Here is a 27,011-nt window from a genome sequence, read left to right as displayed (position 1 = left end):
CGGAAAAAAGAAGTGGCTTGCTCAACGCTTCAGATCAAGTCCCCCCTGAGAGAAACACAAATCCTGGCGAGCAAAACGATGGAAAGAAGGTGGCACTCCTGGCCCTACTCGAGCATCGCAGCATGATTGTTGGGCTCTCAGCTGACTTGGTTCAGCTTGTGGCTCGGTTGTCGACAGTCATGGCGACGAGACAGGGGAGGCCGAGTTGAGAATGGTAAGAAAAAAGGAAAACGCAGGAATCCTTGGATAAGGTTTGGCTGAGAGGACTCGACTACGTGGCGAATTCTATAAGCGAGAGTAGGATTGCGCTGAAGAGAAAAGAAGCAGAATGCAGGATGAGATGGATGACGGACGACGATGCTTTATACCAAGGAAGAAGGCCGGGTAGGGAGAAGAGAGAAGTGTTGAAGTCGAGAAAAGGTTTGGGGCGGGGGAGAGGTGGAGGGGCCAAGCTGCCATTCGGTGTGGTGTGGTGTGATCTGCAGCCGTGATACCCCCCACCACCACCAACCACCAACCACGAAAGGCGCTAGCAGGCGTTGGTCCGCCTTGTTTCGGGCCGCGGAGGGGAAGAGCTGGCCAGGCTGGGAGAGAAGTTTGGGCCCTCAGTGGCTTCGAGAGCTGTGGCTGGCGCTGCTTTCTGCGTCTCCAACCAACCCCGGGCATTTTCCAGCTTGGAAACGTCTCAACCCCCCCTTCTCACCCTCTCACCCCTCCTCAAAGCTCCACGACCATCCCCAATGAAACCACGAACGACTCACAAATCCTCCTAAGAACCTGATGGCCTGATGTCTGAAACCTGAAATTGCAAATCATCAATCGATCAGACTCCGTCGGCCTGGCCGTTTGTCCAGGAACGACTTCGGCTTCACCTCTGTTATCCACACGCGCGTGCGCGCCTGTTGCCGGCCTTCCTCGTCGTCCAATAACTTACCCACGGCGCCTACAGTATTTTCAACGTCCGCCTCGGCGCTCTCATCGTCTCGTCGTGTCGTCACGTCCGTCTCGGCGTCAGCAGGGCGAAAGAGGTGTCAGTGAAGCCGCTTCGACTTATCGCCAACCCCTTGACCTTGGCAGGCACATCTTCTCTCCTCTGTCGACGACAAGACGGGTTCGTCAGCAAGACAAATTGCTGCTTGTGTTGCATGCTGGAAGGCTCACCTTGATAAGAGCATCGTCTCCGGAGTTCCGCATCAACGCTGCATGCGGGCTGCCTTGCTTGGAAGAGTAAGCCGGCATTTTGCAGATTCGTTGTTTCTAGATCCTACGAGCATCTCTCCTTCGAAACACTCATAACCCATATCGCTCAGAAATGGCACCGATTATCATACAGTGGATCCTAGATACACGGCATTTATGGCCGGAGGCCACTGAAACGAAGCAACTCGAGCAAGTCGTACGTAGTGGCCCTTTCTCCGTCGAACCCACGTTTGATCCATGCCCGTTTCGCTGCTCCTTGTCCTAAACCCGTCCCAACCGCCAACACTTCGAACCCCCACCCTCGTTTCATTCTTTGGTTTCTCACCCTCGACAATCAAGTGCTGAGAGACAAACTGACACGACACCACTACAAGGCTTCTCGAGCCCTCGACCTCCTCAAATCCGAGGAACGGAAGGCGGTGCTAAAGTACTACCACGTCCGCGACGCGAAGCTGTCTCTGGGCTCGCATCTCCTGAAACGTTACGCTATCAGCCGCTTCTGCGGCATCCCCTGGCCCGAGGCCACCGCCGTCCGCGACGAGCGCACCAAACCCATCTTCCGCGCCGCTGACGGCACCACCCCGTTGAGCTTCAATGTAAGCCACCAGGCAGGCCTCGTCGCGCTCTTCGCAGTCCACGGCTATGACGCCGCTAGCGGTCCGGTGGATGTTGGCGTTGATGTGGTCTGCACCTCGGAGCGCCGCTCAAGGGACCATGCCATGCTGAGAAACGAGGGTTGGCCCAAGTTCGTTGACATCCACGCCGATGTGCTATCCCCTTTGGAGGCGAACTTCCTCAAATGGCAGGTGCTTGCGGACATCCCGCCGGGGTTGAAGCCCGGCGCTTCGGTCGAGGATGCCGCCGACTTTAAACTGCGGTGCTTCTATGCGCTGTGGTGTTTGAGGGAGGCGTATGTCAAGATGACGGGCGATGCGCTTCTTGCGCCGTGGCTGGGGGAACTGCAATTCAAGAAGTTCAGGCCGCCGGCTCCGGCGGAGAGTTTCGAGGCCGACGGTGAGGCGGTCACGGAACATGAGGTTGTGTTTAAGGGTACCAAAGTTGAGGATGTGAAGGTGTCTCTCAGAGCCTTGGGTCCCGATTACATGACATGCTCCGCTGTCCGGACGCCGCAGCGCAAAGAGGACGGGTTGGCTTTTGAGCTGGGCCCATACAAGATGCTGGATATAGACGAAGTGCTGGTGTTTGGCGAGAGCCATTTAAGCCGTTGACTTTTACTTCCATCTCGTTCATCTAGACAGATGTAATCCATCGTCATACATCGTCGATTGCTGTATGGTAATTAAATTGTAGCTTATCGAAGCATACTGCTGACTGATAAACTGCCTAGTCAAATGTATGACCGTTCAATTCCGATGGTGTTTGGGGACTTTTCCCTTCCAAGCAAGGTCGGGACACTGAGCTCCTTGTAACCTTCGTTTCCCGCAGCTAAATGATTCTGGTCTTGTGACGTGGAACGACGTCTGATTACAACGACGGCGCAATTTTGATTTCGGTTCCATATCAGCCGTTCGTTCAACAAGAATAGCCAAGAGATACACGATCACCTATGATGGGCCACAGAATGAGCGCTCTTTAGTTCATAACACATCTACCAGCGCCAGGTCGGGCCAGTGCGAACTCAAGTCGAAAACACCCTTTGACCTGATCCACGAACCGGGATCCCTGTCGTCGGAAATCTCACCAAACGCCTCGACGGGGAACAACCAAAACCCAAGCGCCGGCGGTGGCGCCGCCGCCAGGATCTCGGGACCGTCGAGCTCCGGTAGACCCGGCTGCAGCCCGGACGCCGTTGCGAAGCACCCGGCCGGCCGATCCCCACCGCCGCCGCCCCCTGGCTGCGGGCGGTCCCACCCGCGGAACCACCATTGCAGCTGCAGCCATTCAAAGTCCTCCTCGTGCAGGACCCGCGCGGCGTCTTCGCGGGTGCGGACCTCGTCTTGCCGGTCCGAGGCGATCATCATGCGGACGTCGACACCCGCATTCTCCTCGACGTCCTCAGGGCGAATACCGAGTCTGCGCAGAAGAGTCCTCCATCCAAGGGGCCACTCGCGCCAGTCAGACGTGCTGCCGCTGACTTTCCGCAGATCGCGGGAGATGTTTCGCGGGTCCTTGACCGGGGAGTCGAAGAAGGTGAAGGTCGGAAACACGGGGAAGCCGTAGTTGAAGGCGTTAACATGCATCCAGGTCAGCACATCGAGAGTGCGGCCGCCGCGGGGTGTGTTCTTGAACCAGACGGTTTTGAGGTTCGTGAGTGTTTCTTTAAAAGCCACGAGAGCGCGGGCATCGAGCGAGGCAGGCGAAAAGGACGTCACCCCGGGCGCGCGGAAGCAGTTGTCTTCCACGACTAGATGCTGGAGGCCGCGGCCGCGGGGGTCGTGGGCGCGGAGGTCGTGGAGGAAGTCGAAAAAATAGGGAAATGCATGCGCGGCCGTGATTCTGAGGTAGTCCCAGTCGAAGTTCAAGCGGAGAACCGAGTCTTTATATTGGGTCTTGGATTTGACTTCTAAGCCGAGCCTGCGTTGGCAGGGCACTTGTACCGGGTAGAATGACAGGACAGCGTCTCGCGCCTCCTTGTTAACCAGCATGATATTCTCAGGGAGGAGAGCGTATCTATCTAGGATCACCACGTCGTAGTGGTTCCCGCTGATGGACAGGCCCCGACCGTTACAGAGGGAGTATCGTTCGGCACCCTTGGCTTCATTGCCATGTCCTCTTTCCACTCGCCTCCCGAGAATGACATGAATCATGCGATGACGCCGGAGAGCGTGCTTCCATACGAGGTGGCGTATTTCCGCTGGCAGCTGGGGGAACCAGTTGAAGCTTATGTGGTCAGCATTGGGAAGGACGGGGTTGAACAGTTCGAGATGCGGTCGCCTGGGCATCATTTTCGCCTGGAGGATGCATCTGGTTTGGCCGTGATATCTGTCCGTGAAGCAACCGACTTGTGCGAAAACCCCGCTCAAGGGATTTCAGGGCAGTCGCGGCCAATGTTAAGGGTTTCCCTTCCTGGCGTTAGGCAGGAATGCGGAAGACGCTGGTGTGGCGTCCAACGATGTCTCATTTGACAGAGGTGCAGCTGTAGTCGCTTATGTAGTGACATCGTGGGCGTTCAACAAGGGCCACTCATTTAAGTCCGACGGTTGAGGGGTGTCACAGGTTCCATTTCCCTGCTGGCATCTTTTATATTCTACGATTGTCTCCTCTTTAGGGACCATGGTTATCTCATCTCATTGTGTTTGCACCAAGCAGCTCTGATAACGAGGTAATCGAAAAACCTACGACCATGTCAACTTGTCACTCGTTCAGAGTATTCTAACGTGAGAGACAACAAAGATGAAGAAATCGTTGGATACAGGGGTGGAGGTAGGTGTTTCGTTTCCATTAATCTTGTCGGGCTCCGTATGTCACAGGTCATCATCTCAATGAATCGACACATTCAACTATTATTGTAGAGGGTCACATGACGGCGTAGCGGTCCCAATTTCATCAACCAAGCTTGATTGAAAAGCTCCGGTCTGTCATGTTTTAAATATGCTGCCGGAGAACGTGAATGAGTACGGCATCAAAGCTCGAGATTATCAACCACACAGTGTAGTGCTATTTTTGGAGACTTCGCTCTGAATAATTCGGATATTGACTTGGAAGACGGGAATTCTACGTTTTGATATGTCCCTCACCATTAAGTTCATGAGAAGCTCCGTTCGCAACCTGCCCGCGAGGGCCTAACAGATGGAGGACCTAAGCTGTTCCAGAAGCGAGGTAATGTCGCGTCGAGAGTTTTTTGGCTCTTTACCAAAAAAGAGCAAGAAAATAAGCTGAACAATCGTTGTGGATCAAAGACTGGCCGGTTCGCAGAGGGGGGTTGGGGTTTAAACCCGTCGACTACACCTTCAATCCTAAGCTCTTGAGCTCACCCCAGATCTTCTCAGCCTCGTCAACAAGCCGCGGTATCACCGCCCCCGTTCCACCCGGAGGCTCAGCATGATACAGGGGCACAACCCTCGTGGCGCCCTTCGTGACCTCCAGGATTGTCCCATCGCCGTGCTCGGGGTTCTCGCAAAGTTCCAGCATGCCCCTAGCAATCTCTTCGGGGTCGATGAACAGATCCGAGCCCTCTCCCTGCGCCATATGCTGTTTCTCCGGGTCTTCCAGCCACATCGGCGTCTACTCATTATATATCAACGCTTGCAACCCCTAAAAGAAGAATGAAAAGGAGCAAAGTGTACGTGAAACTCACCATGACAGCCCCCGGCGCGACGGCACCGCAACGGATCCCCAATCGGTCTCTCATACCTCCCATGGACCTCACAAACCCGTGCAGACCATGCTTGCTCGCCATGTACAGCGGCGATCCAATCCCCGCCGCGTAGCCTGCGATGCTACCCACATGCACCAGACACCCCTCTCGCTTCTGCTGGGTCCAGTGTCCGATCGCAAGCTGACTCAACCGGATCGGGTGCGCCAGGTTCACGTCAAGCACGGCGTACGTACCGGGCTCCGCATCCGCCGCATCACGAGAGTTCGTCTGCGGATTTGTCTCCGTTTTCGGGGGCCTCCAGAACGAACTCCAAGAGGGCTCGAAGATCCCGGCTCCTGGGACGACAATATCGATCTGGGGAAATGATTCCAGAGTTTTGGTCCAGAGCCGCGTGAGCTGTGGCCAGGAGGCGACGTTGGTGGGCTGGAACAGGGCCGAGGGCCGGCTGGGCTGCTGCGGATGCGGATATTGGGCCAAGAGTGAGGATGCGCCTGGGCGGAGAGCGAGGTCGCCTATCATGACGGAGCAGCCGCGTTCGAGGAGCAATTTGGCGAAGGCGAAGTTGATGCCTGTGAAGTGTCGGTGAGGTATGCTCGCTGAAGGGGGCGAAGGGTGAGTGTACCTGATCCGGCGCCGGTGATGATGGCATACTTGCCAGCTACAGACAGCGACATGATTTCTGGTTTCTACAGTTCCGGCCGTGTATTGAACAAGATGGTAAAAATGGCAGAACGGCTTTGCCGTGATGGTTGGGCGCAGGTGCCCTAAAAGTAGGTAGTGCGGCCAGATGGACTTATGTCTCAGACAGACATTAGTGTATCACTCACCCGCTTGCGTGTCTCTTAATCCGAAGCCACTTCGGAAATCGAGCCCAGAAGGGTTGTCGTTGAGGAGAAATATAACCCGGGGTAGACTTGGGGATGGGCATCTAACAGCCTAACGCCGAATCCTGCCTTCACTGGACGATCTTTCACAGTGGGATGTCTCCTGATACTTTATTGATGACTGTTTGTGACAACAAGCGACATACATGAATGAAGACAGATGATGGAGGCTATTGCCGTGATGTGTTATTAAAGTTCGAAAAAAGAAACGCAACGCCTACGTTATCTTGTTGCCCTTTTCTTCGTCGGCATCAGCTGCCTGTCTAGCTGCAGCCCCCGAAGTCACGACGCCTCCTCGGCAGCGATCGTTGTTATCGTCTTCCGGTTTGCCTTCCCTGGTGGCCCAACCGTCAACGTACCGCAGCGTTTGGCGGCTCCAGATCCTGTTCATGAAGAACAGCCGCACCGGGACCAAAATGATGATGATGATGGGAAACCCAGGGGCAGCGACGGTCAGCGTAACGCCGAAGACGATGCCCGTCAGGACCAGTTGAGTGATGGTGTAGAAGTGGATCCCCATCCAGCTCGCGCCATGCGGCAGATCAGGCAGCTCTGAGATGGGCGTGAGGAGCTGCCAAATTCTGGTGAGGATCGGGTTCACGGACAGTGACTGATAGCCCATGAACAAGAACAAACCCGCAAGGACCGATGTCGGCGTCAGCCCCAACACGTGCTGGAACGGCGGCGAGATGAACAGCAGGATGCCCGCCGCCTGGATGAAGTGCGAATACCGCTGCTCGTACACTCGCAGGACGGGTTTCGCGGGGGGGTCGTCGCCGGGCCCTGAGTCGCTGGTTGGCGGATCCTCATAGACCGTGTACATCAGGGACTCGGAGTGGAGTGGTGCTTGCGGCAGCAACCCGTTGGCTGGCGGAATGCCGAGGATCCCACACATGATGGTCGTCGTGCCAAGGAGCATGACATCCCACGCATAGCCCCCCGGTTTCTGGACCCCGTACCTCTTGGCCGTGCATATGATGCTGCTGATCTCGTGGTCAAAATAGAAGAGGACGGTGATGATGATGCCCGGTATGATGGCGATGAAGATCCACCCAATAGAGAGCTTCCAGAACTCCACAAAGAAATAGTCTCTGCTCGGCGACGAGGGCCTGAACGTCTTGGAGACCTCGAGCCGGTTGTGGTCGAGCTGGGCAAGGTCGCCGACGTAGGGCATGCCGATGAAGAAGACGATGGAGATGGCCGCGGCATACTCGGTCAGGCCCATGCGGACGTACCTGTGGAACAGCGGCTTCCACGAGACGGCCGTGGACAGGAAGATGGCGAGCATACAGGTTCCCGCAGCACCGATGATGGAGTACAGGAAGGCGGCGAGCGAGACGACGGCCTTCGTGCGCTGAAGCTCCCGGACGGCTTTGTAGAAGTAGATGACGCTGTTGAGAAGAGAAAAAATGTCGGCGCTGAAGTCAGTGACGTATTGCATGGTGTAGTCGTGGGCGTTAAATATCGCCAGGAGGTAGTGCATCCAGCCGGAGTGGATGAGCGACCATGCCATAAAGGGCAGGAAGGGGATCTTTGAAAGAATGAGAGTCAGCGTGATGCAAAAGCGAGAAACTTGAGCCACATATACCTTGAATGAGTTCTCGCACAGAGTGTAGATGTTCTCCGCCAGTACCGAGAATGGCCCGGTCACACCGAGGATCGTCAACGGCTGAGCCGAAAACCTAAGGAACGACTTAGTCCCATCGCTCACAGAGAGAACAGAGGCTTCATAGTATTGACTCACAGGGAAAAGATGACGCCGCAAAGCCCAGTACTAAACACAACCTCGATGGTGCCCCACGACTCCCCCGTCAGGACATACAGGTCGCTGGCAAACGTGATACCGGGCAAGATGTTGGTGAAGAAGACATACACCGCGCTCGCCAGGACGAGCTGGTTGAACACAGTCCAGTCGGAGTAGTACCGCAGCCTGAAGTTCCCAAAGTCCTCCTTCAGTAGCCGGAACGGCCTCAACTTGCCGCCTCTGCGGAAGTAACCCCGCCACCGGCCGCTGCGCCGCTCTGGGCCCGCATCGCCGCTTGATACGCCGTCGCGGTCCTCCCGCTTTTCGGAAGACCTCCGCTCGACACGGTCGCTAATGAGACCGTGCGACTCGCGTATCGGCGTGATGACATCGGACTGAGAACGAGGTGATGTTGCTGAAGGGAACTCTCGGTCGTCGTATGGCCCCGCGGCCGTGGAGTTTGGTGTCATTCGGACGAGGCTCCACAACGCACAAGGAGCCGCGGCTGTCTAGACACCGAAAAGATACGAGAAAGTGCTAGGTGGTCAACAACCGAGCTGGGTGTTTCGTATTCCCTAAAGGCAAACACACATAGCACGGCCGAGTCTAGTATCAGTACGTCGAGTTGTTTTGTAGAGAAGACCAGCGAGCAGGCCGAATCTTTCAAAACTCAACTCACTCGGTGACTCAACTTGGCCCGTTACGCGGCCCCAGACACCGAACCATTTAAGCCTTTCGTCCCAACCATCCTAGATGGCCCCAGCACTGGTTTTTTTTTTAATACGGTTTTTTCCCCTGGCACCTTTAACTCGATGGAAGCGTGGAATCTGCAGCAAATCGTTTTTGCGTTGGACCCCACGTGCTTCTCATTGGCTGTCTTGGCACAGGGATCTCTTTTTTACATTGAGCTTAGCCCAGACTCGAGACCGATTGAACGATGGGCTCGGCATGTGACGTCATCTGCCGACGTCGGGACCTACCATCAGCGAGCCCCCCAAATGAAAACCAATCACACTGTGCGCTCTAGCAAGGCTGTGAGATCATAGCGTCAGGCTGAAGAAATTTTGATACAACTCCCATTTTGTCATTCCTCAAGAAGCAAGCTGAGTCTTCAGCGCCCCGGCCCCAGGTGTCCATACATCGCCTGCACAACGATGAATACTCAACTAATATAGAACCAACCTATCACAGGGCACTCGAGAAGAAAAAAAGAGAAAGCCCCTCCGCCGAATCCACTCCGAACTGAAACGATGCTTCCGACGGCCGCGCGCTGGGCCTTCGCGCCCCGCCTCCACTTTGCCGTTTCCGAATCCATCCCCCGCTCCTACTACCTCGGCCACCACCACGCTGCGCTGCGCGAAATCTCATCGCGCCTCTCGGACGTCGGCCTGGTCCTCGAGTGTCGCGACTACCGCGTCCCCATCACGAGCTGGAACCCAGTCCTCGACCGCGCTATCGCAGGCCGCGAGCGCATCGTCGTCTACACCCACCGCGACCTCGGCGCCGACAGCCCCGCCGCCGTCGAGCACGCGCTGCGCCGCTTCCACCGGGGCCATTCCATCGTCGGAGGCACACCGCAGCGCGTCATATTCTGGCGGAAGGACGACCCGGCGAGCACGAAGCAGCTCCTCTCCGAGATCAGGAGCGTGGCGCACTCCGTCGACAGCCTGACGGGCATGCGCGCGCTGGTCGTCGGCATGCCCAACGTGGGCAAGAGTACGCTGCTGAACAAGCTTCGCGTGCACGGCATGCACAAGAAGCCAAACGTCGCTAGAGTAGGCGCGCAGCCCGGCGTCACGCGCAAGCTGGGGTCGCCGGTACGCATCCTCGACTCCGAGGGGGACGGCGGCATGGGCCTCGGCGAGGGCGTCTTCGTGCTCGACACGCCCGGCGTTTTCATGCCCTACGTTTCTGAGGCCGAGAACATGGTGAAGCTCGCGCTCGTGGGCTCCGTCAAGGACGACCGCATCCCGATGGAGATCCTCGCCGACTATCTTCTGTACCGCCTCAACCTTACCGACCCGAGCGCCTATGCCAAATACTCCGAACCAACGAACGAAGTTAACGACCTGCTCCTTGGCGTCGCGCGCAAGACAGGGAAACTGAAGGCCGGCGGAGAGGCGAATGCGGACAGTGCAGCCGACTGGATCATCAAGCAGTGGAGAGCCGGGAACCTCGGCAAGTTTGTGCTCGATGACATCAGCGACGAAGCATTTAAGGAGAAGGAGCTTGCAAGGGAAGGACAAGGCCCGCTGAGCATGAACCAGGCACGAAGGAAAGAGAAGGAAGCAAGAAAAGAGAGAGCCCTCAACAAGGCCAAGGCGATATAGGACACAAAGGAAATACATGTTGCTCGTTGTTGTCCTCGACAGAACTATAGAAGAGATACCCCACACTCTGTATCATACATTGTGAGAAATAGAATACTGTAAGAAGACAAATACTTGTACAATACATCGGACATGCAATGCAGACAAATCAAGGTCCAACTCTAATGGACACAGTTACCCGCAACACTGAGAGACTCGCAATCGTCCGGGTATCCGACATTGCTCCTCGAACTCGACCATATCAACTGACAGTGGAACCGCAAACCGATGCACACAGGGGAGGGGGGGCTTCCGACAACCCATAAAAGCCTTTTCGACAACCTTTTGCTCCGGTACATTTTTAACACCTCAAAGAAACCGATGAACGCCATTACTTCAATCCAGATTACCGTCGGAAGCCACCGTCGGCAGGCCTTTGATATCATACTCCGGAGCGAACTGGCTCCTTCCGTCTCAAAGAGAGCGACGGGTCGCTTATACAAAAGCCAAGACAATAGCCCTTCGTCAGGGCGCATACTGATTTTGCCATCGCAAGAGATCTCGAGTGAGAACGTCCATCATCTCCACGCAGTTAAGCGCCTTGAACTCCTTCGTCCCGGCCTCTGCTGCCGCGCTTGTAACAGGTGAATCCTTCGCCTCCATATTTGTCTCGCCGTTCATGCTGGTATTTGGTGCGTCGGACGCAGTGGTTGCACGCGGGCTTTGTTGTTGAGAACTGTTTTGGCTACTTCTTGATCCTGGAAGTGCCTCACCTGCAAGTTCAATTTGTGTCTTCGATATAAAGTCAAGGAACGCAGCGACTCTGCGCTTCATGTCGTTCATCGACACTTTGCTGTGAGCATTGTTCGCCTTACTCCTCACACCATGTTTGGAGTGGTGATCCTGGGTTTGTTTTGTGGTGCCGGTGCCGGTGTGATCATCCTGATTTCTTCCAATGTCTCGGGACATCGACCGCGCTGGGGTGTCTTCGTTGTCCTCGCGGTCCTTGGTATATTGGTTCCTGCCTTTCCCTCTTTTCTGGTTGATGCGGCTCGTTTTCTTGTGCGAGCTCCCGACTAGTGCATTTGCTGGCGGGGTGTCTGGGGTCGGCGCAGATGATGGAGGTGCTTCGATCGGTACTGCCGATAGCGGCTCCGTGCTGGGCTTGACGGCAGGACGAGGTGGTGCGGGAGGTGCTTCTTCCGACGGATCTGACTCTGCGCCCACGTGAGCTTCAGGTTCTTTACCCGGATTTGCAGGGGTCGTACCCTCAGCCCTTCTCCGGTCTGCACGACCCTTTCGTCGATTCGCTGCCTCGGCTCGTTGCCTGTCACGCTCTTCGCGCTCCGACTTCTCGCGTTGAGTCCGGGCACCGCGAGGCTTCTTTGGTTGGCCATTTCTTGCATTGTTTTCCTCGTCTGTATCGTCTTCGACGGCTTCGGTCTTCTCGGGAGGCGGCGACATTGACGGTGAGCTTGTACGTTGCCTCTTCAAGCTGACCAAGTTCCTACAACTGTCAGTGGAGGTCGCTTGAGAGCCTAGTTGAGCACTTACTCCTCGCTGCCGCTGCGACCTCGCTTCGCTCGCCTTGATCCAAGCTCCGTTGGCTCTGGAACCGTTTCTTCTTTGCTGGCCTCGATGGCCCGCCGCAGCTGCTCATCCTCATCGTATGCGGCGTCACGACTATTCATGGTCGATCTTCTCTTCGAGGCCTGGGTCGCAGACGAAGCACGACCACTCTTGCTCGATTCCTTGGGTGAACGGGTACCGTCCTTAACCAGCGACGTAGCCCGAGACGATGCGCGCGACGGGCGATTAAGTGGCAGGTAATTGGAGTATCGTTGCCTGCAAATACAGATATTAGCAACCGGGACATGTTTGGTGCTGTGGTTGTTCCTAAGACGCGGTGGATCCATGCTTGCAATACACGGGAATCAATGGCAGCGGACGACTGCTTTTGGTGAGAACATGATGGAAGGTTGCTCACCCATTGCTTGCCGCATGGATCTTGTGCAAATCCTTGCGACACTTTTCACAGAAGTATTCGTCAGGCGAACTCTCTTCGGTGAAGATACCGACGCAAGCACCGTGCTGCCAGACTTTGCAGACATCGCACTGGACGAAAAGTCCAGAGACTTCGTCCGACAACTCAATGCTAGCAAAGAAGTCGGCCTCCGGATTGTGCTTTCCCTGTTTAGAGTCCTCCTCGAAAGGTGGGGGGCCCGGGTATTCGTCGAAGCCACAGACACATCGTACAGACTCGTCGTCCTCTTGAACGTCGTCACTCCCAGTAGCCATGTCGTAAGGATCGACACGAGGCTTGTCGCGGGCGTCCTCTTGAGCGCGAGTTCTGCGGCGTGAGGGAAGGGTGTCGTCCAGGTCTTCGGGTGGCTCGGAGGAGAGCGAGGCGCTCGGTGTGGATTTAGCGGAAGAGGTCTTATTGAGGGATCTTGTGGTCCTTTCGCCTCGACTCGACAGGCTGGACGTCGTCGAAGATTGCTGTGATTGAGAGACGGTATTGCCTCGGGCTCGTGAAGAACGTCGAGGAGAGGGGGGTGCCATTGAGGCAGCGAAACTGGAGGGCGAAGAGAAGAGGGCGGCAAGGAGGGATTCGGAAGAGGGAGGAGAGAGGGTCGGTCGCCGGGGATGCGTGACTGACGCAGTCTGAAAGCCACTTGTCGCAACGATAGAGCCGGAAGGCTGATGGAGAGATTGACGTGTCGAAGTGAGGCGAGGAGAGGTGAGGTAACGAGAGTGGGCAGAGACAAGAAGACAGAGAGAGAGAGCGAGTGGATTGTTGTGGTTGTGGTGGGAGGGCAGGCGGGCGGGCGAGCGAGAAATGGGCGCGACTCGCACGTCAGGTTAGTGAGAGGAGAGGACTCGGGTACTCCAACAAGGCTTTTGAGGGGATCGAATGGTTCGCATGTCTGACAATCGAGGACAAGGTAGAATCATGTCGTGACAGGTCGAGAGAGAGGAAGAGAGGAGAGAGAGGAGCCGGAGTGCGGAGGTGGGAAAAAGGTCATAGAAAGTGAATGCGCCCCGAAAGACTGGCTTTGGGCGAAGGAGACTGGCACCACACGCTTCGGGTCTGCAGGGTGCGGTGCGCCGCCCTTCTTTTGCTCTGTGCAGTGCTCAGAGATCTGCCACTGCCACTGCCACTGCCACTGAGGAGTCCTCGGAGCAACGCACCCCCCCCCCCCAGGGAAAATAGCAAGCTCTGGCTACGCACTCGTGCGAATTGTGCTGCATAACCCCCATTTGTGCAGGGGTAAGGTGGGATTTGTGTCTGGCAGCACCCGGAAAAACCTGGCGATGACAGTCTGGGTATCGGCGACTTTGGACGGCACTGTGAGTCGCCCACAGATTGCCCTCCCAAAGGCAGAAAAATGGAGTACTGGAGACGAATAAGCAGGGATTTTCTTCCGAGCCGTCGTCGTTCAGCATAGCAACGACCCCTCGCCTGGAGGGCCAAAGTGCCTTACCAGTTAGTATCTGTACAGTCCACGAGTGTCCCGCGCCAAACCGTGCTCGTCTCATCTCGAAGCCAATTTTATCACCCATCCCTCTATTTCTAACAACCCACCGACGCAGCAGCACACAGTGTGCGTCGTCCACCACTTTATTCTCCACTCCTCGACCTTGTCCCCAACCAGCCTCCCCTCCCCTCCTCTCCCCTCCCTCCCCCCGGCGGTCCATCCGCAGCGGAGCCCTGGCTTGCTGACCTAATACGTTTCGAGCGGCCCTTGTTGACCTACGTCTCCTAATCACACACCAGACATTATCAAATGCTGTCATTAGCAATCAAAGCTGGGGAATTCGATCTGTACTTTGACTTTTCCGCAATCCACGATACTCACAAAGTTTGGGGTTGCCATTGCTGTCGCCCTTGCATCTCGACCTCGTCTTTTGTCCGACTGCACTTCTTGCCCTTTCGGGCTCTTGTGCGCCCAAAGTCGAACGCGGAGCAGACGCAGCCGAATTCTGGTGGACCGAGTTCGTTAGTATGCCCGCTCCCCTCTTCTGTCTGTCAAAGAAGTGAGGTTTACCCATACCTTACATGAGCCTCGTTGCGCAGAACCTTCTTGGCTATTTCAAGTGAATGGAGAAGGCGCTGGGACGGGCTTTGCTGGTTTTGCAGCATGTGTTTGTCGGTCTGGGTGTTGGCCGGGTTTCTGTTGCGGACACATGCTGATTGTTGGGCAAACTCAGGAACCAAGGGTTACGAGCTTCCCCCCCTCCCATTTAAATACGGATCCTCCACCTCGAACCTCCCAACCCACCAACCGCCATCCCCGAGAGCCTTTTACTGTAATCGAGGAGGAATTCAGTCCTGCACCGCTTGCAGTTTCGAGCTTCGTTACGTGAATCGTCTTACCGGTGGTGGCTTGCCTTGAATGGCTCGTAGCGTGAGGTGTTATGGGTATGCCTCGCTCTTCTCCAACTCCAACCTCCGCCACACCCTTGCAACATCCACCTTCTCGACCACTGCTTTCGCGAAGCGCTGTCACTGTTGCCCTCCGCCGCATGTCAGGCGCATCCTCGCCTGCGCTTGAGACGTCGGAGCTGGCTGTGGCAGCTGACTGCATAGGTCATGCGCCTCTGAAGCTCACCGGCCTCAGGCTCTATCACTCGACCAAGAAGCTTGCTAACCTCGATCGCTCTTACTCGGAAGCAGGTCATAATCGAACAATGTCTCCCGAGAGCGTTTCGTCCTTGTTTCCGCAGAGACCCATTCGTCCTTTGCCCAAGCGTCGTCTGCGGGAACGCCTTTCCCCCGATGTCGCGGACTCCATCGAGTACCCCCCGGCGAACCAGAACTCCAGCCCCCTGTTTTACTACCCAAACATTGCACGAGATGAACGTCCGGCGAGGACAGGGGGGCCAAACTATACCAGTCGAGGTGATGTTGGATATGATGACAGCCCGCGAGGCATCGGGGGAGCCGGGGAGAGTGATGAGGAGGAGCTCGCCCTCAGCAGCAGCAAGGTTGTTCGTCGCTCGCATCCAGAGATCTTGAACCGCATGCCAACGATGCCTCCGAAGCCCGAACACTCCAAACACCCGAATCCACAACCCCCACCCTCGACAGCATCTTCCGTAGATGGGTACGAGTCCTTTGAGAATACCAACAACAAGAAGAAGCGGAAGATACCAACGGCTGGAGATTCGGCACTCTCTGCTGTGCACTCGCTAGGAGACATAAACTCTCTTGGTGTGTCGGCGACAGCCTCTCCGTCAAACGACCATGGTGACCTTGTTGGATCAGTATCGCCGTCATACTATGGGGCCGGAAGTGTTGTTGCGAACAGCCAGGGCATCTCGGGACCAGGGAGAGGCAGATTCGGCAGGTCACGGAACGGTAGAAGCCCTCTCAGAGCTCTGTCCGACGCAACGAACAACTGGGTTGGTAGGGGAGCCAAGATCCGGCCGCCTCAATGGGCAACGCCAGGTGAGTCAAACCCCCTATTGTATATGACATGTCTTCTGTTCTTGATCAGAATGGGAGAGACGAGAAGCACCGTCAAAGTTGGCAGAGTTTCGTCAGTCCACTGCAGGAAATGTAGATTTGGCAGCCGCGCCTGGTTGCAGGTCATCTCGTGCCTGCCCTCCTGAGGCTTCAAGTGGAAGCGGGCGCACGCACTGCAAACAAAAACTGCCGACCTCACCTCATTTTCCTTGCTCTTCCTTGCTACACCTCCACCGCATTTATTTCTTTCTTCTTTTCACTTTCTGCCAGGCATCAAAACAACATAGAAACCTCAAGGACGCGCCGCTGACTTCTGCCTCCTAAGGCGAAAATCACGGCATTATATCTAGTGCCATCGCTAATGCCGAAAAACTCCCATCGACTCCGGGGCAGGAAAATGTAAGCCTGTTACATCAGCATTCCTCCAGTGTCAAGTCTAGCCCGACTGCTACACAATTCACCTTCACCTGCGACTCGCCTGTCCCCAAGCCTCAGTGGCCAGGGACTGATCCTGCTGGTTCTCAGTCTGGATACGGCCCTGTTGGCAAAGCCAAGCACAGTTCAATGGCGACGCAGACCCCGTCGGACCTGGCCAGCACGCATGCTGGCCAACCTACAGCGCCAACCGGCAAGCCAAATGCCCAGCCTGGCGCGTCGAAGAAGAAAAGTCGTTGTCGAGCCGAGAAGGAACTTCGAATGGCGGCTAAGCAGCGCCGCCAGGAAGCCGAGTACAAGTATTACAACAATCCGCCCAAGCCTGAGGATATGTGGATTTGCGAATTCTGCGAATACGAGCGCATCTTTGGCGAGCCCCCCTTCGCCTTGATTAGACAATACGAGATCAAGGACCAGAAAGCCCGACGGAAGGAAGAGGAACGCAAGCGACTCCTGGAGAAGGCCAAGGCTAAGAGCCGGAAGGGAAAGAAACCAGCCAAGTCGCCCGGCAAGGCGCCTTCACCCCAGAACCTGTCCCAGGATCAAGGTGGCAATGTGCCCATGACCTCGGCTGTGAGCAACTCTACTCATGACGACGACTATGTTGACGATTATCCGCATGACGATGAGGACTTTGAGGGCTCGTACTCTCAGGAGGACCCACCGATGCTTCTTAGCGATGATCCAGACGGTGATCAGGAACATGATTGCACCTGCCCAACGTGTGGAGACTGTGGCGGACGCGAGAAACAAGTAGACGACCCCGGCGATACCATTCAGTGAAACGTTATCTGGCAAGGACTTCGTGGGACACAAGAACCATAGTCCGGATGTTGGACTTTTGTGCCTTTTCGCCTACTTTAACACCACTTATTCTTTCGAGACGCTTTCAACGCGAACTCGACGACGACGACGACGACGTGCTCGGGAGGACGCAAAGGGAATGATGGTTATTGGATAGATGGCTGCTAGAGGGAACAAATCGTTGATCTTCTCAAAGGATCAGTCAATCATCGTCATTACGTCCCTTTGATACAGTCAACAATTACGCTTGCGACAGCTTCACTTTTGACTGCGTCATCGGCGCCATCGCCATCACAACAAGGAGCATTGCTCTCGAACATGCCCCCCAGTTACGAAGGGAGTTAAACGAGTCAACCATTTTAGGGTACAAGCCAACGCATCGATGAATGGGCACAGCTAGACTCGTCCCTTACCCGGGATGTTGAGCTGTTTGAATCTTGGACATGCAGTTGCAGGACGAGAACACAGTTTAGGATGTGGAGCATCAGTACGGAAGGAAGGGGGGCAAAATCCCCGGGATACGTCTAACTACATGAGGCCCAGTCTGGTTTTTCTTGTAAGGACTGATTCGGGGAGCCTTCGACAAGCTTAGACCTCGGTAGCTACTCGTTTAGCGGAACAACCACACTTATATGGATTACCTTGGCATCCGTGATGATTGTCAACTTGTGTGATGATAGTGATGACTCTGATGAGTGACTCGCTGTGCGCGGTTGCTGTAGATGACGTCACAGAAAGGAGCTGCACTGACTAGCGGCTGGTCTGGGCTTCTCCGCTGGGATATCATGCTAATAACTCGACACAGCACCTTGCTTTATTAAGCGGTTGTCTGGATAGATCATATCCCCGTCACTAGGTTGGTTTTCGGAGTCCCCAGCTTGGATTTTGCCGTGACATCCAGTCGGCTTTCAGAAGATGTCCGGATCGCGTTGTAGAGGATCGGTGATCATAGCGCTAGCTGCCATCTCATCGAACATGCACCACGCCATGGTGGCCTTCGTTAGGCGGGATGCACAGATTCGTGTATCCGTGAATAGCTTGTAGGACCGGAGGCAGCACTACTACTAAGGTAAACTAAAGTCCCAACTGCCCCCTACATGCCGACCGGGAATGACGGTCCTCCGGAGGCTGGAGAACCGGTACGTAGCAGGCTCGGCAAAAGTACTAGAATCGGCCTGCTCCAGTTCTCTGTTGGTCGATCGGTGCGGTAAGTAGAGTCGCGGTGATTTTTGAGGGGCGCCGGATGGGTTGTAGTCATCATTCCAGAGGGTCCGATCCGGAAGACAGCGGCACTCTTGAAACCCAAAAAGATTGGCTCATTACCATGTGTACCTGTCTCTTGAACCCGCCCAACTGAAGTACGATGTAAGATGACAAGAAATAGCCCTTGTACACAGTAAATTCAAGCTTTGGCCTAAGCAGCCGCCGGTGCCGTCCTGCATAGTCCGTCTGCGTGTTGCGCCCGCGGGAGATCTGTTCAAATCACGTTGCATGGAAATTGATTAGCGGCGGGGAGCAGAGTTCCAGAGGAGGGGAGGACGGGGACAGGAAAGCTTCGGCGCCAGGCCTGAAACAACCTTGTCCTGTCCACCACCACCCCAAGGTTCTGCGAAACGTCGATCAACTTCTCCACATGAGGTTCGGCACTGGGAACTCTGATGCGCACCAGCGGGCGGCATTTGACAATCTCAGCGCTGGTCTGTTGGTGTCGCGCGTGGCCTTAGTGTCAGGACGGTTGTGGACTTGCTAGTTGGCTGATCGGTTGGTTGCCTCGCTAAATCGACTAGCCATCGAGTTCCTTTTGAGTGCCTCTCAAGACCTAAGACAGACTCAACCACGACGGTAGGACAATAGATTACAACGAATTGATTTGTGTTCCTCCATTATAGAAGCCCCGTTCCCATGACCTTGTATTTTGGTTGTGTCGATAATGACATTGGTAACTCACTTTTACTTCGTACACGTAGTCAGTATCATCGCACGTAAAAAAATCTAGAGCCGATCGGTGTCTTGATCAAACCAGCCAATGCCTGCTAAATGTAGGGTGCCATGTCATCGAACATGTCACGAATCCGCAGCGGGCCAGCCAGCAACGAGTTGCCACGGCCTGGGCCAGCAGCGCCTGCACTGCTGCAGAAACATGATCAGCAGCAGGGCCCGTCGGATTGGCACGTTCCCTCCTTAAGTCCTTTTGAGGCACTGGGCCCAACCTGGCTTGGTGTTGTCCCAAAAGAGAATGGCGGCAGAGCCGAAACAAGGGTGACTCCAGTTCAGTTCTTGGACAACAGCGAAAGAAGCATCGAGCCTACAGCGGCAAGGTGCATTGGGCAGGTGCAGGCTGCTGCTGGACTGCTCCTGCAGGTAGGGAAGATGCAATTGCCAGCTGGATTAGCCAAGTGTGCCAGTCCGCTAGCGACGCAAGAAAATGAAGGAAAAAAGGACCTGGGAAATGAAAGCAGTGCGCGGAGCAGGGCCCCCCCATTGTGGCTGAACATGGAACTCACCTCTTCCGTCATCATCCCATCCCCATCCCATCGCATCCCACGTCCCTCTAATCCACCAACTTTCCTCTCACCCCAGTTTACCTTTTCCTCCCCCCGGACATCACCAACCCACCATTACCACGCCGTCTCCGTCTCCGTCTTCCATAACTCAAAACCCTCCTCTCATACGCCCCCCGCCCTTCGAGGCCTTTATTCTACCTTTTTCTTTTTTATTCATTTTCTCTTCCCGCACTTCTCTTTGTACTCACACGTTTTTTATCTCATGCAACCTGCCACGATACCGTCTCAGGCCTTGCGCCGTTGATCGACATTTCCGAGACCAGCAAACATGTTTGGGGGTTCGAGGCGCCATCGGCAGCCCAATCAGGTATGCTCTCTTGCTGCAGACTGATGATGTCTTTATAGCCTATAGTCTGTCTGCGACCACTCATTAGGTATCCATGGGATGCATGGAAGCACACTTGATCTTCGGCTTGCACTGGTTGCCTCCAGGAGATTTCGTTGTTATCTACCACTGACCCTTTTACAATTCCAGCCGCTGACTGCCGCAACCGCGAACCCAAATGCCGCCACTGCCGCTGCCTCAGCATTCGCGCGACGCGCATCCAGCTCTTCCCTCTCTTCCGCCGCCGCCGCTGCAGCATTGCGATCGCGACCCACGACACCCATCAATGTGGCTGAAGTACAAACGAAGCGCACACAGAGACGCAGCGCTTCGGTGTCGTCGCACGGGAGCCAGGATACTAGAAGAGGCATGCATAGATCGCCTAGCCAGAGCTCCATGACAGAACGGACGTTCCGCTCGCCGTCGCCACACCGGACCCCGATGACCGCCGAGGATGCGCCGCCCGTTCCGACCATCCCGGACGACATGCGATCCATCACAAACCAGAGCTCCTCCCACAAGAGGGCAACGAGCCTGCAGATGCAACCGTTCCGTGTTGCAAGTCAGAAGAAACAGGAGGGTGCAGGATCCTGGTTCGGGGCCGCAGCTGAGGGTAATATGGCCAACGTCAGGACGTCAGATGCCCTAATGCGTGTGGCCTCTCCAGAGTCTCGCCCGGGAGCTGTAAGCCCAACTTCTTCCATAAACTTTTCATATCCGAGGATGTCCGGCGCATCGCCCGCGGCATCGCCAACCGTCGAGAGCATGACAATGACAGTTAGCCAGCGACTTGCCTCGCCCCGCCGACCGGAGTCGGTGAATTCGCGAACGACGACAACCTCAGACCAATCCCTTGTCTATGATCCAAATTCCAGAAGAATGGTTCCCAAGGTAGATTTGCTGGCCAGGGAGCAGAGTGTCCGAGAAGCCGCCGAGAGACCTGTCCAGAAGAAGAAGAAACAGCAGCAGCAGCAACAGCAAGGCCTGGCAAGGAGCGGCTCTCATCTGGCCAAGGGTACAGTGGGTAGAGTTCAGGGCTCTGCGGTTGTGAATGAAGAGTCTGCGCCTTTGCCGGCATCACGGCAACAACAACCACAGGTTCGAGCTCTTACTGGAGCACCTGTACAAAAGACTCTGCAGAATCAGCCCCAGACCAAGGAAAGTACGCTACAGATTTCGGCACCCCGAGAGGCACCCGAGCCTGCGCCGGCACCTGTGCAGGCTTCAGCTCGTGCTCCCGTTGTACCTGACCGGTCTTCTACGACGGTTTATGTGAGACCAGCTCATCAACATTCTGCTAGCAGCCCTGAGGTCGAGCAGCCGGTCGTCCAGGATGTGCGGAAAAGCGATGGAGCTACGATTCTGCCACCTTCGGAGCCCCGCCAAGGTGCCCCTGTTCTGGGAAGGAAACCATCCACAGTACAAGAGGAGTCCGAGGATGAATTGGCGAGCTCAGAAGACGATGCTGAATTCAGTCAGGAGCCGCCTTCGCACCGTGAAGTTGCTGATATTCTCAGAGCAGTGCCCATGAGGTCATCAGCACCTCCCAAGCAGCCATCATTATCGTCCGAGAGCACGGCTGTTGAGTCTCCAGTAAATGTGTCATCTCAAAGGCAATCAAGCCCATCGCAACAAAAGCAGCAAGGCAGCGTCAGAAATGCACGTGCGCAATCGGCTAGTCCTGCACGATCAGCACGCTTTGCCTTAGGCCCAGATCAACTGGTGATCAGGCATGAGCCGCCTCCAAGATCAGTCTCGCCCCGAAAATCAGCCATGAAACATTCGGCCAGCCCATCTCGTGGTGCCTCGCCTTCGGATGAGAGCTCTGAAGCCTCGGGGCCCAGTCGTTTTGGTAGCGAGGTTACCGCAGCGGAGGCCCCAATGCCACGTAAAAAGAGTGTCCGGGTCAGTTTTGATGACGAGAACACCAAAGTTGTGGGACAATCCACCGCGAAACCGGAGATCGATTCACCAGCTCCTCCCAGTCCCCAGCAGACCAAACGACATTGGTACAATCATCTGGGTAGAAATAGGAAGAAGGACGCCGTTGCTCTAGATGACGACGAAATTATGAAGCCCCGACCGGCTCTGCCTTCGTTTGGCAGCGTTCGCGAGAAGAAACCAAGAGATGCCGAGGAGGAACGACCTCTTGTTCGACCTCTCGAGTCTCCTCCCCCATCTGACCCCAATACCCCTGAACGCAACCAAGAACGGGCAGTACCGAACGGCCAATCCAGTGACTATAATATTGGTACAATTCTCAGTCAGGAGCAGACGGCCAGAAACGCCGCCAACATATCGAGATTCAGAGAGCCATTGCCGCCTGTAGTTACATCCTTGGAGGGCAGCGGGTACTATTCTCCCACTGGCACAGATACGGATGAAGAGGGAGACGAGGTTTTCCAAGATCCAGAGACTGTACAGGAGCCGGAATGTACCCTGCCCTCTGAGCAAGTCAAAGAGGAGATTATCGCCGCCCATCCCAAACTGGCCGATGACGCCCTCCTTCCACCGATGCAGGTTGCACCGACCCTGGACAAAAGTATCGACCGCGGTTATAGGGAAGAAGATGTTCCTTCGATATCCGTCATACAACCAACTCCCACGCCTAGGGAAACGGCGGGTAATGGCTCGGCCGACTTGTCAGAGCAAGGCTACTTCGATGTCCCTGGAGGCTTTCCAGAAGACGAGAGCGAGGATAGCGTCTCTTATCCTCGTACCCAACCTGAATTGGTCGCTGTGATGAAGGATCGTCACCAGGAGCAAACGACAGTATTTAATGGGGCAGCAACACCTCCTGCCGAACTCGCTCCTCAACCAGTTCCCGCGGAAGAGACCGAATCAGAGGGAACAAGTATCTACAGCGACGCCTATGAGGACCTTTCAGACGTCGATGGGGACGGATTCATGTCTCTTGACGCCGTTGTCGCATCCCCCGTTCCTAACAAGGTGTCTCACAAGCTCTACCAGAAGGCCATGGCAAACTCATCTCAGCAGACGCCTGTAGACTCTCTTGCCAACAACATTCCTGAGGATATGCCTGACTTTTCTCAGCTCTCGGGCAGCTCGCAGCAGCCTGAAGATGAGTGGGAGAGGGCCAAAGTTTACTGGAGGGGATTGACAAGCGACAAGCGGAAGCAACTGGAACAGGAAGCGCTAGAGGAGGCCGGGGCTGAAGGGGACCTTGAAGAGGTTGTCCAGCCTGTGAAGGCCAAGAGAAAGAAGTCCGTTCGAAAAAGCGACTCAGCTACCCAGCAGCAAGCGTCCGTCAACCCGGAGCGGGTCTATCAGATCCAACCCGGAACGGTAGTCATCGACGAGGGAGATGAAGAAGAAACCCCCACAACCATGTTGAAGACTCTCCGAGGCCGACAGAGCCAAGAAACTGGGCCTGCAAATGGAAGGCTTCAGAAAACAATGCGTGGTGGACAAACACCGATATCAGCAGCGCCTGGAACAGGCTTGCGTAAGACTTTGCGATCAGACACCCCGAGCGCTCGGAGCTCTCAGCCGCCAGCGCCTCCTGTCATGGGTGGCATGAGAAAGTCTATGAGGCAGAGTGGTCCATCCCAAGGAGGGCTCGCATCTGCAGCTGGTAGCCGTCCAGTCTCTCTCCAGGGCCCTCCGTCAAGCCAAGATCAAGATACTCGGCCCAAACACCTTTCCATAGATAACCCAATGTCTAGCGTCGAGATGGCGAGGGCGATGCAAGCGACTCTCCGTCGCCGTGCATCCGATTCCAGCGAAAGCAGCTTCCGAAGGGCCCGTCCCAAACAGGAGGGCCTCGGCTTCCGCAAATCTATGAGAGCAGCCACAGAGACAGACCCGTCGGCAGCTGGTAGAAATTCGCGCTTCAGCCTCCGGTCGATGTCTCCCCCGGCCTCGCCCGTCTCGCCGCCTGTCAGCATGAGTAACCGAACGACTATGCGCAGTACATTGCGCAGCGACTCCAGCGATGGAAGCACGCGGCGCATGCGCCTTCCCACTTTTGGAAAATCTTCATCAAAGAAGGCGGCCGGTAAGCCCAGCAAGAGCCGGTTTGGGGATTCCAGCGATGAGGAAGATGCTGGACCATCCGGATTCCGCAGCCGGTTTGCCGATTCCAGCGACGAAGATAAAAATACAGCTCTTGCAACGGCATCTCGCGGCATGCTCCAGAGCACGCGAGCATCTAGTTCCGCTGCAGCTGCAGCGATGAAGGGCCCTCCTCCTCACTACGAGGCGAAAGCAGAAGAATCGCCGGAGCTACCTGACAGCAGTGACGAAGAGGCGGTGCCACCACCACCAGTACAGCAAAAACCTCTCTCCCCGAGGAAGGTCTCGGGTGCTAGTGGTCGTCTTGTGAAGTCTCAGTCGGATGGACTCGGGTTACAACGCTCTGGTTCTGGTCGCGGTGCACTCGTCGAGACTTCAACAACGCCATCTGTGGGTACTCAGGTGATGTCTAGGCCGGGCAGCCATCAACGCCGTGGCAGCTTCCTCTCAGTCCTCCGACGCAAGAAGGAGAATGACACAGGCAAGATTTCGCGGCCTATCGCCGGCGAAAGTGGCGCCGGAACGGACACCAAACTTGAGCGCAGCCCTTCCGAGATCTCCGCCCTTCGTGGGACGAATACGTCGCCGAAGCTGCAGAAGCAGTCGATGCATGATAACTGGCCGCTCTTTGAGGAGACCATTGACGACGAGAAGCGTCCCATGACGGCGGACAACAGTAAGCCCACGGATGCATCGAGGCCGGTGTTCATGAAGCGCCGGAGCACCAACCAGGTGCTCACTTCGGGCCTACCCGAGAACCGGGAAGATATCGACGGCTCCGGCAAGAAGAAGAAGAAGAAGTTTGGAACGCTCCGGCGGATGTTCAAGCTGGATGACTAGGCGTCGAGCATGCTCTGTTAAGCATTTTGCCGCGTGCCTTGGTCGCCATCATCCTTGTTTCCACCAAGTCTTTTTTCGGTTTATTTTTTTATCTTTCTTGCGTCACCCATCCACTCACTCACACCCACACCTACACTGGCCCGTTGCGTTCCATCAGTTTCGATAACCACATCTAGCCCATATGAGCTGACGTTTATCTTGGGATGCTCGACATTATTCGCATCAAATTTTTTCATTTTTTTTTTCATTCTTATACCAATACCACTAATAGCGGGAGCGGGCGTTCTTTGGGCTTCCCACGGGGATCAATAGGAAGAAACGCTTCCCCTCCACGAACTCACTTTCCTAATGACGCACACCACGCACGCTTCAGAAGGGCCTTTTTCTCCCTCCACTCTTTCTTTTTTTGCGTTTGTTACAATACGTGCCTTCTTCACAGAGGCCGAGCCCGGTTAAGGGAAGGCAAATTACATGGGGAGTACAGAAGGGAAAATCTGAAAAGGGAATGGATGGATGGATGACTTCTCCTTGGGATACAGCAGAAACCCGTGCTAAAGGCAAGGGACACAAGGGATGAAAAATGAAGGACCCTGCGTGGTAATGGCAAACGTGTACAATTCTCTTTCACTGTGTTACAATGATACCAACCAACAACCGCAGGGTATTCTCTGTACCCAAATCGGACAAAATTCATCACGGATACTATTTTGACGATTTGTTCCGCCACCCTCTTCTTCGGTAGTGGCTTGGTGTGGATTCCCCACTTGATTATGTTTCCCCAAAGATTATCTAGCACCCCTGTTTAGAGAGGCACCTGGTCGGATTAGTCTTGCTGACTTGTGTAAGTACATCTCTCTGAAGTGCTAAGCCGAAGAGCCGGGCGCCACGTCGTGGTCGATAGCGAAGGATTTCTGCTACGGCAGGCCGAGTGAAGAGCAACAGGCCTCGTCCGTGACAATTGCCCGGGATGAACCACCTGGCCATCGAGCCCACGATCCCGTGTTATTCATTAGGAAGCTTCATGTCAGTCGTACATCATGTTGCGCGAGTGGTTGCTCCAAAAGCGTCTGGTTGGTTCTCGGCGACAAGATGTCGGTGAGCAGCATACCACAGAGCCATTGGCGTGTTTGGCTATTCCCCGATGTCCCATACAAATCATCCGTCGTTGAGGGAAGAGGTGGCGGGCGCCCTCGCTTTGGCTATGGTCTCTCAAATGCCACTATGAACTCGTTCGGCCGGGGAAGAAGGCAGAGAGCCGAACGGCCATGCCTTCGGAGCGAGCGGGCGTGTTGAAATTCGACTTCGTTAGTGTTACGTAGCGCGATGCCACTATTTGCCAATGGCGCAAAGGAGCGTCGACTGCCACTGCCATGGTCCCTCATCCATGGTTCCAGCGGCTTCGAGTCGATCGGCCATGGCAGCCTTTTACGCGTGAGTCGATCGAGCAACATGGGATGGCCTGGTCGGTCGAGGAAATGAGGCAGGAAGAGAGGCGGTCTTCACCGTTCACTCCGTGTTGCTTATGAGACGGCACAACGTTTCCAGACTCTCCGAGAGTAGCAGCGGAGTTGCGGCTGCGTTCAGGCTTTCGTCAAGTGATTAGCCAATTGCTCCATGCATTGCTGTTCTGGGAAAGAGTTGTGGTGCCGCAAGGACGCGGCAACTGGTCACCCGACATCGTCCTCGGATGCTCCCCCGCATTGGACGATCAGAAGACCAGGCCGGCCAGGGCGACCAGGGGAAGTTGGGGGAACGAAAGAGCGCCGCAAGGTTGGAAAAAGAAAGCATCGGCTACCCAGTCCGACCCTGATCCCCGGATTTGTCTTATGAGCTCAGGCAGTGCGGCGCAATATGCTCTGCAGAGAGGTTCCTTTGATTAGGGCAAAGGTCCGGTTCGACAGTCTCGTGATTGTCTGGAGGAGGGGGGGGGGGGGGGGGGGGGCTGACGTGTGGCACGATGCGACTGGACTTTTGGATACCGCTTGAACTTCCTTCGCACCTCCCTCCACACTTTTCGTCTTTCTAGGCTTGATTCTTGCGCTAGGAGCCGCTGCCAGACATGCTGGTTCATAGTCAACAGCTATCAAGCTGTTTCGGAGATAGGAGAGCGGTGAGAGGGTCG

General features: G+C 55.5%; 9 protein-coding genes across 9 annotated transcripts; 5 read left to right on the top strand and 4 right to left on the bottom strand.

The window, feature by feature from the left end:
• The first annotated feature begins 697 nt into the window (after window positions 1-697).
• CDEST_08123 (Putative 4'-phosphopantetheinyl transferase domain-containing protein) lies at window positions 698-2,533 on the top strand. Its single transcript, XM_062924282.1, has 2 exons — window positions 698-1,396; window positions 1,575-2,533. Exons 1-2 carry the CDS (start codon window positions 1,313-1,315, stop codon window positions 2,427-2,429), a joined length of 939 nt encoding a protein of 312 aa, XP_062780333.1. The 5' UTR covers window positions 698-1,312; the 3' UTR covers window positions 2,430-2,533.
• Window positions 2,534-2,798: 265 nt separating this feature from the next.
• On the bottom strand, window positions 2,799-4,106 carry CDEST_08122 (Putative 2EXR domain-containing protein; the record flags this gene model as incomplete). Its single annotated transcript, XM_062924281.1, has 1 exon — window positions 2,799-4,106. The coding sequence occupies one exon, from the start codon at window positions 4,104-4,106 to the stop codon at window positions 2,799-2,801; it is 1,308 nt and encodes a 435-aa protein (XP_062780332.1).
• A 997-nt stretch (window positions 4,107-5,103) lies between these two features.
• On the bottom strand, window positions 5,104-6,153 carry CDEST_08121 (Putative short-chain dehydrogenase/reductase SDR, NAD(P)-binding domain superfamily; the record flags this gene model as incomplete). The annotated part of the gene is made up of 3 exons (XM_062924280.1): window positions 5,104-5,385; window positions 5,459-6,048; window positions 6,102-6,153. The coding sequence occupies 3 exons, from the start codon at window positions 6,151-6,153 to the stop codon at window positions 5,104-5,106; spliced, it is 924 nt and encodes a 307-aa protein (XP_062780331.1).
• A 304-nt stretch (window positions 6,154-6,457) lies between these two features.
• CDEST_08120 (Putative bicarbonate transporter) lies at window positions 6,458-9,034 on the bottom strand. The gene is made up of 3 exons (XM_062924279.1): window positions 8,108-9,034; window positions 7,952-8,045; window positions 6,458-7,894 (listed from the first exon to the last, which is right to left on the bottom strand). Exons 1-3 carry the CDS (start codon window positions 8,575-8,577, stop codon window positions 6,581-6,583), a joined length of 1,878 nt encoding a protein of 625 aa, XP_062780330.1. The 5' UTR covers window positions 8,578-9,034; the 3' UTR covers window positions 6,458-6,580.
• Window positions 9,035-9,148: 114 nt separating this feature from the next.
• On the top strand, window positions 9,149-10,438 carry CDEST_08119 (Putative GTP-binding protein, orthogonal bundle domain superfamily). Its single transcript, XM_062924278.1, has one exon. The coding sequence runs from the start codon at window positions 9,358-9,360 to the stop codon at window positions 10,435-10,437; it is 1,080 nt and encodes a 359-aa protein (XP_062780329.1). The 5' UTR covers window positions 9,149-9,357; the 3' UTR covers window position 10,438.
• On the bottom strand, window positions 9,627-13,475 carry CDEST_08118 (Putative Zinc finger, PHD-type, ubiquitin interacting, Zinc finger, FYVE/PHD-type). The gene is made up of 3 exons (XM_062924277.1): window positions 12,404-13,475; window positions 11,971-12,261; window positions 9,627-11,923 (listed from the first exon to the last, which is right to left on the bottom strand). The coding sequence occupies exons 1-3, from the start codon at window positions 12,976-12,978 to the stop codon at window positions 10,942-10,944; spliced, it is 1,848 nt and encodes a 615-aa protein (XP_062780328.1). The 5' UTR covers window positions 12,979-13,475; the 3' UTR covers window positions 9,627-10,941.
• A 693-nt stretch (window positions 13,476-14,168) lies between these two features.
• Window positions 14,169-14,829, top strand: CDEST_08117 (uncharacterized protein). The gene is made up of 2 exons (XM_062924276.1): window positions 14,169-14,420; window positions 14,629-14,829. Exons 1-2 carry the CDS (start codon window positions 14,205-14,207, stop codon window positions 14,782-14,784), a joined length of 372 nt encoding a protein of 123 aa, XP_062780327.1. The 5' UTR covers window positions 14,169-14,204; the 3' UTR covers window positions 14,785-14,829.
• Window positions 14,830-14,835: 6 nt separating this feature from the next.
• On the top strand, window positions 14,836-17,765 carry CDEST_08116 (uncharacterized protein; the record flags this gene model as incomplete). Its single annotated transcript, XM_062924275.1, has 2 exons — window positions 14,836-15,868; window positions 16,212-17,765. 2 exons carry the CDS (start codon window positions 14,836-14,838, stop codon window positions 17,102-17,104), a joined length of 1,926 nt encoding a protein of 641 aa, XP_062780326.1. The 3' UTR covers window positions 17,105-17,765.
• Window positions 17,766-19,700: 1,935 nt separating this feature from the next.
• CDEST_08115 (uncharacterized protein) lies at window positions 19,701-25,755 on the top strand. Its single transcript, XM_062924274.1, has 3 exons — window positions 19,701-19,996; window positions 20,165-20,698; window positions 20,801-25,755. The coding sequence occupies exons 1-3, from the start codon at window positions 19,958-19,960 to the stop codon at window positions 24,887-24,889; spliced, it is 4,662 nt and encodes a 1,553-aa protein (XP_062780325.1). The 5' UTR covers window positions 19,701-19,957; the 3' UTR covers window positions 24,890-25,755.
• The last annotated feature ends 1,256 nt before the right edge of the window (window positions 25,756-27,011 follow it).

This window comes from Colletotrichum destructivum, chromosome 5 (assembly GCF_034447905.1).
Source record: "Colletotrichum destructivum chromosome 5, complete sequence".
Classification (NCBI taxonomy): Eukaryota; Fungi; Ascomycota; class Sordariomycetes; order Glomerellales; family Glomerellaceae; genus Colletotrichum; species Colletotrichum destructivum.
The sequence above is the reverse complement of the archived record's forward strand: the minus strand, read 5'-3'. Positions and strand labels throughout refer to the sequence as shown.